The sequence below is a fragment of the Myotis daubentonii genome, chromosome 3, assembly GCF_963259705.1.
Source record: "Myotis daubentonii chromosome 3, mMyoDau2.1, whole genome shotgun sequence".
In the NCBI taxonomy this organism is placed as follows: Eukaryota; Metazoa; Chordata; class Mammalia; order Chiroptera; family Vespertilionidae; genus Myotis; species Myotis daubentonii.
Genome location: NC_081842.1, coordinates 180,288,201 through 180,301,406, shown reverse-complemented (window position 1 = coordinate 180,301,406; position 13,206 = coordinate 180,288,201). Strand labels below are relative to the sequence as shown.

General features: G+C 40.9%; 2 protein-coding genes across 2 annotated transcripts in view; both read left to right on the top strand.

Annotated features, from left to right (window-relative positions):
* PRKAA2 (protein kinase AMP-activated catalytic subunit alpha 2) overlaps positions 1-13,206 on the top strand; it is a 259,642-nt gene that overhangs the window by 184,191 nt on the left and 62,245 nt on the right. The gene's annotated exons all lie outside the window — the stretch shown is intronic.
* Positions 3,658-13,206, top strand: part of C8A (complement C8 alpha chain) — a 65,730-nt gene continuing 56,181 nt past the window's right edge. The window contains exon 1 of the mRNA XM_059689415.1: positions 3,658-3,834. Coding sequence (XP_059545398.1) covers positions 3,758-3,834 — 77 coding nt within the window. The 5' untranslated portion in view covers positions 3,658-3,757. The remainder of the gene's footprint in view (positions 3,835-13,206) is intronic.

The window sequence follows — 13,206 nt, the reverse complement described above, 5'->3', positions numbered from 1 at the left end:
TATGTCCCTGATTCTATTATAATCACCAGTTCATTCTGTTCATCAGATTATTTATTCACTTAATTCTTAGATTCACTTGTTGATAGATGCATATTTGTTGTTCATAATTTGTATCTTTACCTTTTTCTTGCTCTTCCTCTTCTTAAAGGATACCTTTCAGCATTTCATATAATCCTGGTTTGGTGATGATGAACTCCTTTAGCTTTTCCTTAGCTGTGAAGCTCTTTATCTGACCTTCAATTCTGAATGATAGCTTTGCTGGATAAAGTAATCTTGGTTGTAGGTTCTTGGTATTCATCACTTTGAATATTTCTTGCCACTCTCTTCTGGCCTGCAAAGTTTCTGTTGAGAAATCAGCTGACAGTCGTATGGGTATTCCCTTGTAGGTAACTGAGTTTCTTTCTCTTGCTGCTTTTAAGATTCTCTCTTTGTCTTTTGCTCTTGGCATTTTAATTATGATGTGTCTTGGTGTGGTCCTCTTTGGATTCCTTTTGTTTGGGGTTCTCTGCGCTTCCTGGACTTGGAAGTCTATTTCTTTCACCAGGTAGGGGAAGTTTTCTGTCATTATTTCTTCAAATAGGTTTTCAATATCTTGGTCTCTCTCATCTTCTGGCACCCCTATAATTCTGATGTTGGTATGCTTGAAGCTGTCCCAGAGGCTCCTTACACTATCTTCGTATTTTCGGATTCTTTTTTTCATTTTGCTTTTCTGGTTGGGTGTTTTTTGCTTGTTCGTATTTCAAATCTTTGCCTTGATTCTTGCGCTCCTCTGTTCTGCTGTTGGGAGTCTGTATAGTATTCTCTATTTCAGTTGGTGTATGCTTAATTTCTAGTTGGTTCTTTATCACAACATCGAGGGTCTCATTAGATTTCTCGAGGATCTCATTAAGTTTATCGGCAGCTTCTAGGCAGTTCTTGAGAGACCTTAAAAGTGTGGTTCTGAACTCTATATCTTCCATTGACAATTTTGTCCTGTTTCTTTGTCTCCGCATTTTGTTATGCTTTCTTGGTGCACCCCCTAGTGGTCTTTGTGTGCAGACTTGTAGTTAAGCCTTGACTGTTGTAGCTAATACTAGGGGGGATTTAACCTCCAGGCCAAGTGGCTGTGAGAATGAGCTGTGTCTGCAGTGAGAGAACTTCTGTCCTCTAGGGAGGTGCTAATCTGGCGTTTGCCTGAGGCTATCCGGCAAATGCCTCTGTGCAGGGCTTGGGCAGGGCGGGTGGGTCGCACGGGATCAACAGGGTGGGCTGGAGAGAGCAGTTATGGCTACTCTCAGTCCTGTCCCCAGGGGCTCTGCCTCTCTGAGTCCCAGCAACTGCTGCAAACCTCCGAGAGAAAACTGCACTCGCTCCGACCGAAGCCAGACAGTCCCGCTTCTCCCGTTTGAGTCTGGGTCCCTAGAGACTCGCCCGGATCAGGAGCTCAGAGTCTGCGACTCCCTCCCGATTGAAAACGCCAACCGCGCCCTCAGCCACCAGCCTGCTCTGCATGCACTCTGCACCTCAGTATTTGACTTCAGCACTGCGCCTCCTCTGAGTGTCCGTATGCATTTCACTTTCCTCCTAGTTGTAGGACTTCCACTCAGCCAGCCTTCCTGTGGTTCTGGGTGATGTCCGTTCCGTCTTTTAGTTTCACTTTTGAAGTGGTTGTTCAAGGCAGCAAACTCCGGCGTTAACCTATGCCGCCATCTTGGTTCTCCTCAATACATATTTCTTATTAAAGATTCAGTACTAAGTGAGATGGGTATTTATAAAGAAGAACCAGACACAGAATTTACCCTCAATAAACTTTCATTCTCAAGATATACCCTGTTTCCTTAGAAAAGCCCAATATGAGGCAAAAATGAGAAGTGCTCATCATGTGTTTATAAGGTACAAGGTAACAAAGAGACACCTCCCAGAAGGAGCCATCAGTCAAGGATCCATGACAGACCTGCTATTTGAGAAGACACCTGATGGAAGGGTAGGAGATGATGGGTAAAGGAATTTCTGGTGGGGGGTCCAGCAAGAGTAGTCAGAGCAGTGAGAAAATGTGAGGAAGGTAAGGGAACCTGGAGTGTAAGTGAGGGATAATCAGAGGGTTGTGATCCATAAGGTTACACAGATGTGTTTGACCCATTTATGGAGGAATTGGGACTTCTAATTTTATAGACAATGGGAAGCCACTGAAGGTTTCTGGGCTGGAGCAGGATATTGTCAGAGGCAGATTTCTTGAGTATGAATTCAGCAACAATTCAGGGAGGTTTGGAATAAGGAGAAACAGAGTCCACTAGGAGTCTCTTACAATAGTTTCAGAGAAAGTTGAGGCTCTGAAAGGGATCAAAGGCTGTGAGAATGAAGAAGAGAAGCTTAGAGGGAAGATATTACACAGGGAATGTAATAGAATTTAAGTGACCATGTTGAGGAGTGAAGGATGAGACAGGTGAGTAGAGGTTAAGGGGAGTCCTGGAGGCTGCTGAGGTCTTGGGTGAAGAGAAAGGCAGCAGGGAACTCTTGAGAAGGAGCTGCATGAAAAAGGAAGGCAATAGAGTCTATGTGTAAGAAGAAGAAAATTAATTCACCAGAACTCCAACGGCCAAGGGAAAGAAGGCTAGACTGTTTGTGAGGCAGGGTTTCCCAACCTCAGCACTACTGACATTTTGAGGCAGATAATTCTTTGTGGTGGAGGCTCCTCTGTGCATCATGGAAAGTTTAGCAGCATCCCTGTCTCTATCCACTAGATGCCAGTAGCAGAACCTTCAAAGTCGTGATACCATAAATGTTTCTAGTCACTGCCAAATGTCCCCTGAGGGGCAGAATCATTTCAGTTGAGACCTCTGTTCTAGGGAGCAGTCTGCTCCACATGAGAAAAGCAATAGAACTGGTGGAAGAAAACCTGAGGTGGGGGTGTCTGAGGACCTATCTCAGAAATTTGGATTGTGGATGAGATAGGGAGGGAGACGGCTGGGGAGTTGGTGGGAAAAGTGAGATCCATCCCCACTACCATCCTGAGTATCCAGATATAACACCCCTCATGCCACCACATCTGCAGTAAAATCATTATGAAATGCCAATCATGACTGGAAGAGTCAGAGAGTGTGTGTAGGTATGGTCTCATCCGTCGACATGTATAGCTATTCCTATAATTTTAGAGAATGCTTCTGGAGATATCAACTGAAGGCATATTGTCCCCTCAGGATACCAATATGCTGGATCTTAACAGCATCCAATGTCTGGATAAAAAGTGGAACGTTCATTGAGTTACCTACATTTCTCAGGCTCCAGATGTCTGGCGATACATTGTAGAACCTCCATGCAACCGTTAGCATTGTCTGTTTTGCTGGCTGTTTATGGCTTAGCTGATATACCAGTATTAGCCTCATTTCTGTCTTACAAAACAAATTGACCTTACAAGTTCCAAGAGCCACTAAAAATGATCATGCATTCTGGAACTGTATCTTAATTTGACTGATGCCTCTTTCTGAAAATAAAATCCGTTTGCTATGCTGGTATTGCTTAAATAAATATCTTATAGGTATTATTTTTCAAAATAAAGGTCTGAAGGACAGTGGCCTTTGGTGTCTGGGTTTTTAGGGTGTTTGGCTAATCAATACCCTAGTAACTAATTAACCACATCTGAATGAGAATCAAGGGAGTTCTGTTAGTTTCAAACATTAGATCCTATGGGTCCCGGCCTGTAGACATCTTTTTACTCCAACCCCCTGAATAGATCCCTTAATTCCTCCTAGGTGATATAGGCTGGTGGATTCTGGATGAGATGTTTGCTGTTGCTTTCTTCATCTTGTCTTTGATGACTTGTCTGCCTGGGATAACCATACAGGAGAAGGCACACCGGTGAGTCAGCCATATTTCTCTACAGAATTTGCACAGAGGGTTCACCTAGTGGGGAACTGAGACACTTTCATGTTTGTAGCAGGCTGTTTTAGGTTGGAATGTGACCTTTTTTCCTGCTATTCCTAGTGCAGTGAAGGACTAGAGGAAATGAAAAGAGTGTGTGTGTGTGCAAATCACAGTTGCAATACTGAAGAGCTGACTAATCTGAAATACATCACTTCATTTATTTGAGCTTCAGTTGTCCTACCTGTAAGATGAGAATAATAATGCCTCTTCTATAAGAGTTAATGAACATGCAGTAAGATCCTGGATATACAATAGCCTTCACTCAATAAACAATAGTTCTCTTGAGTAATGTTGGACAGTTAACATCTACTCATCTGTTTGTGAATCATAAGAATATCTGTCTCATAGTGTTTGGGGGAGAATAAAATTAGATAATGTATATAACATTATTTAGGAAAGATGAGACACTGTAGAGATGCTGGGTCATTTAATAGAAACAAGCTTACCTTTTGCTGTGGAATAATGAATGGAAATGATATTTTCATATGTACATTGCCTTTTGCTCAGTCCATTTCCTTGAAATTTTTAACCTGGTCTCATATTTTTTAAAATATCTTCACATTAAGCATTTTGTGGTGCTTAAACAGCTCCTATGTCACTTCTGGGACAGTTTTGAAGCTGTTCCTATTCTCCCAAATATTAAAGATTGTAATTAGAGTTATTTTATTCAAATTCTTGTTGGATGATTCAATTTTAAATCATTGCTCCTATTAAATGCTAGACCAAGAGAGATTTTCTTTAAGTAACAGTTCAGAAGGGAGGAAGATATTTTTTATAAGCAGTTAATTTGCAACTTGTATTTAAAGCAAATACGATTTTGAACAAAATCAGAAAATTCATCTCTAATAATTAGAAGATAAAGGCGAGGGAACTATGGAAAAGGAAATCTCTGCTGAGATACTCTTAATTATAAAAGCTTATCATTGTAATCCTTTTTGAAAATGAACAAAGAACCCTGATGTTTGATGAACTTATCAAATAAGACAGACCAGTGAAGAGGCAAATTTGAAGTCAAGGCAAAAGAGAGCCAATTAAATACTTTACAAAGTGCTGAAGTAGGAAAGCACAAGGTCTCTGTGTCTAATGCCAGTGGGTCTGACCCTGGCTTTGGAAACAGGAAACTACGTGGTGAATAACTATAGGTTCAAATTCTGGCACTAGCATTTTGCATTTGTGTGACTTCAGGCAAGTTACTTAACTTTTCTGAGTAAAATGTGGGAGGAAAGTAAGAGGAAGAATTACTAGTAAACACATGAAAATGACATGGTATGATGCCTGGTTCTTAGTGTGCGTCCAGTGAGAGCTGTGGCCAGTGGTGTTGTGTGAATGTTATGGTCATTTTGGGGGATTTACATTCTTTCTGATGGTTGACAAAAATTAGAACCAATGTATAATGTGCCAGTTGGCATGGATCTTTGAGCTTGGTCAGTGATTTCAAGAATTTAACAATGGCACTCCTTCTCCCCCGACCTCCAAATAAAATCTTACATCATCACTGCTGTTTTAAAATGTCTTTCTCAAAAACAAAAAACAAACTCATTTTTCTATTAAGACTTTATAATAAGCAAAATGATAAACATGAGTTAATAAAAATAAAGTATCATTAAAATGCAGAGGTAGATCATATGTTTTCAATGTTAAGGTTCATATAAGATTTTATTAAATACTAGTGGCCTGGTGCACGAAATTCATGCACGTTAAAAGGGAATTAATTAGAGGAAATATTTTAATATTGCTATTTGCCCTTTCTCTATAATAGAATTATCAGAGATGAAAGAAAATTAGTAAAATGTATATGAAAATCTCCCTCCTGTCAGAGTCTGGGGCATGCTGCGGGACCCAGAGTCAAGTCCCTGCCCACCCACATGTGCCTCGAAATCACACGAGACCCAGACCTGGCCGGCCCCACCCCCATCAAGCCCCGCAGGCTTGACAGGGGACGCGAGCCTCAGGTCCCTTGTCAAACCCTGCCTCCTGCTGATCAGTCATTAAGTGTGAAGGTGTGATGACCATTTGCATATTAGCCTTTTATTATTATGATTTCAGGTATACTAGGTACCATGTGATGAACAAAACAGATAATGTCCCTACCCTCAAGGAATTCACAGTGCAGTGATAGGCAATAAACATGTATGCCAAACATTTCAGTAGAATGCATGATAAATACCATGACGGAAAGAATAGGTCCTTTGTTGGAGGATATCTGAAGATAGGCTGGTTGGGGAGCGGTTCTCTGTAGGGGCGGCATTTAAGCTGGGACATGAAGGAGGGCAAGGAGAAACCACGTAAGGAGCAGGGGAGAATGGAGAGGTCCACATGTATGAAGGCCCAACCGTGGGAAGTGGCCAGTCATGTTGGTGGACCTAAAGGATGGGAGGAACACAGAGCAGGGGATTGTGCCATGAGAGGATTGTGTCATGAGAGGGTGTGTAAAAGTTTCACAGAGGACCTAGGGCACCATGATGAGGAATTTGAGTTATAGTATATGTGTAGTAAAAAACACACACAAAGAAACAAACAAGCAAAAAACAATACTGAATGGTCTTATAAAAGACGGCTATTATCTGATTTCTAATTAAAAAACCACCCTTGCCCTAACTGGTTTGGCTCAGTGGATAGAGTGTTGGCCTGTGGACAGAAGGGTCCCAGGTTCGATTCCAGTCAAGGGCATGTACCTTGGTTGTGGGCACATCCCCAGTAAGGAGTGTGCAGGAGGTAGCTAATCGATGTTTCTCTCTCATCAATGTTTCTAACTCGCTATCCCTCCCTCTTCCTCTGTAAAAAAAAAAAAATCAATAAACCCTCCCCCCCAAAACAAAACAAAACAAAAAAAACCACATCCTTGTGACTGTGCAAAGAAGGGATAGGAGAAAGGTGAAGTGAAAGGTGTCATTGGAGGCCACAGCAAGCGATATGGGTGAGAGATACCAGTGCCTTAAATTAGGACGGGGGGGCCATACAGGTAGGTGGGAGGGAAGATACTTATGATAACATTCTGAAAGTAATATTGACAGACATTTCTCAAGGACTGGCTGTGGGGGCTAGAGGGGAGGAAGGAATGAAGGCGATGGCAGGTAACTGGATTGAGCAACGGTGTGTTATGGTGGCTCCACTTACTGATGTAAGTAAAACCGAGACAGAAACTGGTTAAAAGGAGAAAATTAAGAGTTTATATTTGGAGCCTTTACATTTTCCATGTGTGAGAGACACGAGCCTTTACATTTTCCATGTGTGAGAGACACGTAATGGAGATATGAAATGGACAGTTGGATAAACAAAACAGGATTTCAGAGGAGTGGTCCAAGGTGAAGATCTACTTTAGGGGGCATTCATAGAGATGGTTTGTGAAGGTCAGAAAATGGATCTCAGGAGTGAGAAAAGCAGAAAGAGAAAAGAAGAGAGGCAAGACTGCACCATGAGGAATTCCAGTTTTTGGAGAAGTCAAAGAGAACTGGCCCCTGAAGCAGGAAGGGAGAAAGACAGCGTGGTATGAGGAGTACAAGAGAGGAAAGCCTTCAAGAAGGGCACAGTGGTTAACAGAGAGCAAGTCGGACCAACCCGGAAGACTTCCCACCAATAGGGAGGTCCCTGGAGTCTCAGCACTTTCACAATCAAACGTGAAATACTTCCGTTTCATGATGTAATGCCATGTAAGTGAATGGGACTGGCTCAAGATTATATAATTAGTGACAATCAGCTTTGAATATAAGCTGAGACAACTTATTAGGTATATCCCTGGCAATAATCAGGGTTAGGGCTTTTGCCCTTCTAGTTTAGGACTGGCAGCTAATTATTATTTTGTGATCTAAATTGCTGAGGTGGCCACAATCTGGGGTCAAGCATTGGGCTTGCAAGTTGTAGGTTCATCTTCAGGTTTTCTGCCCTTTGCCCAATATGCCACCCTATTTAAAAAGGCAGATGGCAAGCATCTCACCAGTCCACGGCCCCATGAAGAGTGGTCTTTAATACATTTTGACAAAGATGGAGAGATTTGCTGACACATGTGGGGTGAAGGAGGCTAGAGATAAGAAACTAACATGTGTGTTAGGCATATCCTGGCTTTTTAGTAATAAGAAAATTGAAGTTTATTAAGTAAAGAAACTGGATTTAAATCCATGTTTGTTGGACGCCACATCCCTTTCTGTTATATCAGTGTTTCTTCAACTGTGTTACATATTCTTACAGATGTCACTTGAAAAAAATGACACGTGTTCAAAAAATTGGGTAAATGCTAGGTTAAGTAAATTAAAATGCAGAACTTCTCGGTGCCTTTAATATGTCGTTGGACATTTTGAATCTCCGAAAGTAGTATGTTGTATGCAATGTATCTAAATGTATTTGACCACGTATCTTTTCTGCTTCCATCTCAGGCATATCTCTCAGGAACTAGTACTCTACAGAGCATTCTCTGAGAAACCCTGCAGTAGCACTATATTGACTTGTGTGATTCTACAGAGGAAAGAACTAAAAGCCAGATAGTTAAATCAACTTGAGTAGAATAGCACAGCAAGGTACATGCACAAAGACTCCCAAATCCCAGTGCTCTATAGTAAATGTCTTATTGCTTGAGTTGATTTTTAGTAGCTGGGAGATGCTTTTAAACTATTTGCCAAGATTTACTAGGCCACAGTTTTATTAATGGTTCCTTAAGTAATTGAAACATTGGTACAATTCTTTTGGAAAGCTATTGGGCCATATGTGTCATAAGCTTCAAAATCACTTCTATCCTTCCACTCAGCCATCCCATTCTGCAGGATATATCTTCAATAAATAACTTAGGACACAGAAAAACTGGGTGCTCGATAATCTAAATTGTTTGATGTTAGAGGAGTGGAACCATCATAAATAGTTTACATTTCTGCTGCAATATCAAGTGGAAATGCAGGGTATAAAATGCAATACTCTGTATGACCTCAACTATGTTATGAAAATAAAGAATGAAAGGAAATATGAAAAAAATATTAATATTGGCAGGAACTGGGGCAATTTTCCCTTTCATTATCTTTTCTATGTTCTCTTTAATGAGAATGCATTACTTTTATAATCAGCAAAAATAAGCTACATTTAAAAATTCATTGGAACGATAAAAGAAAATGCTGGTCACATTATTAATGGCTAGAAGGTTGGAGCCCCGTTATGATTTAATGAATGGTCCTGTGTACCTTTTGTACTCTTGCTTCAGTGATAGCATTACTGTGTGTGCCTCTGTCTAGACATCATGTCACAAAGCTTTTAAAACTACAGCAACACAGCACTGCTCTGACTAGGCTTTTGCTTCCATCCATTAATACTATTTCCTTCCATTCTGACATCATAATGCAGCCTCTGTAGGCTTACATTGACATTATCTTGACAATTCTATAGTGAGATGCAGAACTAATGCTGGAGACATTTCTGCTCTCAAACCTTCTCTCCCACCTTTTTGATAACTAGAACCCTTGTCTTTCTCCCTGTTCCCATGCTTCAAACTTTTATTATTAGGATAATCTATCGGCGAAATGACAGATAGAATAAACCTTGATCCGTTTGAATGTCTAGATGCCAGAATCATTTAATTAGATTATAACTGAAAACTAGATTCAAATAAATCTTGAAACAATGCCACTCTATTTCCCATAAATTGTTTCAATTCTTTCATTTCCTCCTTCCTTCCTCTCGCCCTCCCTTTTTATTCCTCCTTGCCTCCCTTCTTTTTTCCTTTCCTAAATATTTACTGAGCACTTTGCTTGGGAATGGCATCATGATAGATGCTGGGACTTCATCAGCAAGCATACAGACAGTACTTGCTTTCATACAGCTTACAATCTGATGGAGAAGATAAAAATTATACAAATATTACAAGTTTGATAATTAAGTGTGGAGAAGATGTGCAGAGCTTGACCAAATCATATGAAAAGAGGTATCTAAACAGTCTGGGTAGTGACAGTGCCTCCCTAGGGAACTGATGTTTATGATGAGATTGAAAGGAATCTAGGAGCTCACCAGGTAAAGGGACAGATAACTGGATTTATTCAGCATTGGCTTCTACAGGTAGATGTGGTCAAGGGAACTGTGGGGTCCAGGAATTTAGGATATAATTAAGATTTTAAAATTATAGATCATGAATTCAAAACTAGTTATACAGGGAAATTAAAATAGGAGGGGGTCCTATGAATAGAAAGAAAGCTTAGGAGTGAAGAGAATGGAGGCCCAATGAGATCCAAAATTGCAATGGGAACCCTTGAGCATATAAGATAGATGAGAAGAAACTGTGGAGCCCCCAAGTAACTATTTGCAGATGACTTGTGAATTAGTGATTTGGAGGAGAAGCTGTTTCAGAAAGTGAGAAAATTCAGGATGTGACCATGGAAGATACTGGAGTGAAAAAAAAAAGGTCATCAGAGACGAGGAAAAGATGCAACTGAGGGGGCAGAATGTTGGATGGCTCATTTATTGGGATGATGAGGTCTCCCAGAGCCATGAAAGAAATTTTAGAATAGAGATGCATACTGTGAGCTGAGCACTGAAGTTTTCTTTGAAGGGATAGTAGGGGTGGGGTTATATGCATACTAGCATCATTTTAAAGATCACAGTGTCTTTCAAAGTATGGTTTATAGAGCCCAGGGAGTCCTAAGATCTTTTCGAAGATGGGTTGAGGTGTGTGTGGTCCTCTGAGTTCAAGACAATTTCACAACAATATTAAGACATTTGCCACTTTCACTGTGTTTATATTTGCATGGATGGTGCAAAAGTAATGGCAGGTAAAACTACTGTGGCCTTGATACAAATCAAGGAAGTGGCACCAAACTCACAGGAAAGAAATTAAGTTTTATTTAGAAAGTCTTGTCTTTTTGTTTGTTTGTTAATCTTCACCTGAGGATAACTTTTCCATTGATTTTTACAGAGTGGGAGGGAGGGGAGAGACACAGAGAGAGAAACATGGATGTGAAAGAGACACCCTGATTGGTTGCCTCCTGCAGGTGCCCTGACCAGGCCTGGGGATTGATCCTGCAACCTAGGTACATGCCCTTGACTAGAATTGAGCCCGGGACCCCTCAGTCTGTGGGCCGACTCTCTGTCCACTGAGCAAAATCAGCTAGGACAAGAAAGTCCTTTTTGAAACATAAAAATTATTAATTTTATTAAGCCTCAATCTTTGAATACGTGTTATTTAAATGTTCTGTGTGTCAAAATGGGAAGAATTCACCAAGAATTTTTGTGCACTGAAGTATGATGGTTGTCTTTTGTAAAAGCAATCATTTGAGTTTTAAGTAAAAGTAGCCACCTTTTCCCCTGGAACATTGTTCTTACTCAACAGGATAACTGTCAAACTGCAGTTATTCAGGCTTACATATTTGGCAGATTTTGTCTCAAAAACGAACAGAGAGCTTACCACTTAAAAAAATAACACTATTGTTGGGGTTGGAGGGAGACCGCGTGGCAGACAGCCGCGACCCTTGGGACAGACACAGACCCTGACTGGGGAAAGGTGATCTGCGGGATTCCTGGCACCGCCGGGGGATTTGAGAGCTGGGTTCTGTGATCACGGGGGACTGAGCCTAAAGGGGGCAGCCTGAAGAGCTGACCAGACCATGCAGTGCCGCAGATCCAAGCAACAACAGCCTCCTGAACACCACACCCTCTGCTGAGGAACAGCAGCTGTACGTGAAGCCTCCCCCCACCAGCCAGAAGAGCCAACACAGCTGTGAACAGCACCCACCAGAGGAGCTGCTGCCAACTGAGGAGCAGCTGCTACCACAACCGCCTGAAGAACAACCACAGACCAAGGAGTCACTGCCACCCAGGGAGCAGCCACTGAATGACTCAATGTCTAGATATGTCAGTGAGATCAAACATGGGTAGACAAAGAAACCCCCAAAGGAAAGAGAAGGAGGACTCTCCAGAAAAGCAGCTAAGTAATACAGAGGCATGCAACATGACAGATAAAGAATTCAGAATAAGGGTCCTAGAGTGCATAAACCGGATGGAGGAAAAAATCAACAACTTCTACAAGAAGCAAGCAGAAACAGATGAAAAAATCAATAACATATGGAAGAAGCTAGAAGAAACAGATGAAAAAATCAACAACTTAAGTAAGACCCAAGAAGAAATGAAGAGTGATATAACTGCAATAAAAAACACCATTGAAAGTATCAACAGTAGACTAGGAGAAGCGGAGGACCGAATTAGTGAATTAGAAGACAAGGAAACAAAACACACCCAAAATGTACTGCAATTGGAGAAAAAAATTAAAAGACAGGAGGAGAGCTTAAGGGAGCTTTGGGACAACATGAAATGAAACAACATACGAATAATAGGGGTGCAAGAACAACAGAAAGATGAACAAGGATTAGAAAACCTATTCGAAGAAATAATATCAGAAAACTTCCCTGAGGTGGGGAAGAAAAAAGTCACACAAGCACAGAGAGTGCCAAACAAGGTGAACCCGAAAAGACCCACACCAAGAAACATCATAATTACCATGGCAAATGTTCAGGACAAAGAGAGAATCTTACAGGCTGCAAGAGAGAGACGGAAAGTTACATACAAGGGATCTCCCATTAGATTATCAAATGATTTCTCAACAGAAACACATCAGGCCAGAAAAGAATGGACTGAAATTTACAAAGTGATGCAAAGCAAAGGACTGAATCCAAGAATACTCTATCCAACAAAGCTATCATTCAAACTTGAAGGGGAAATAAGAAGCTTCAAGACAAAAAAAGGCTAAGGGAGTTTATCACCACCAAGCCAGAAATGCAAGGAATGCTAAAGGGACTGGTATAAAAAGAAGAAATAAAAAGCTCAGAAAGAAAACAGCCACACAAAAAAAGAAATGGCTACAAACAAGTACCTTTCAATAATAACTTTAAACGTAAATGGACTAAATGCTCCAACCAAAAGACATCGAGTGGCTGAATGGAAAAGAAAAACATGACCCATACATCTGCTGTCTACAAGAAACCCACCTCATTAGAAGGGACTCACACAGACTGAAAGTGAAAGGATGGAAAAATATCTTTCAGGCAAATGGAAAGGAAAAGAAAGCTGGGGTAGCAATACTTATATCGGACAAAATAGACCTCAAAGTGAAGGCCATAACAAGAGATAAGGAAGGCCACTTCATAATACTAAAGGGATCAATACAACAAGAAGATATAACCCTGGTAAACATATATGCACCCAATGCAGGAGGACCCAAATTCATAAAAAAACTCCTGGAAGATATCAAATGAGAGATCGACAACAATACAATCATAGTAGGGGACTTTAATACACCACTGACAGCACTGGAGAAGTCCTCTAGACAAACAATCAGCAAAGATA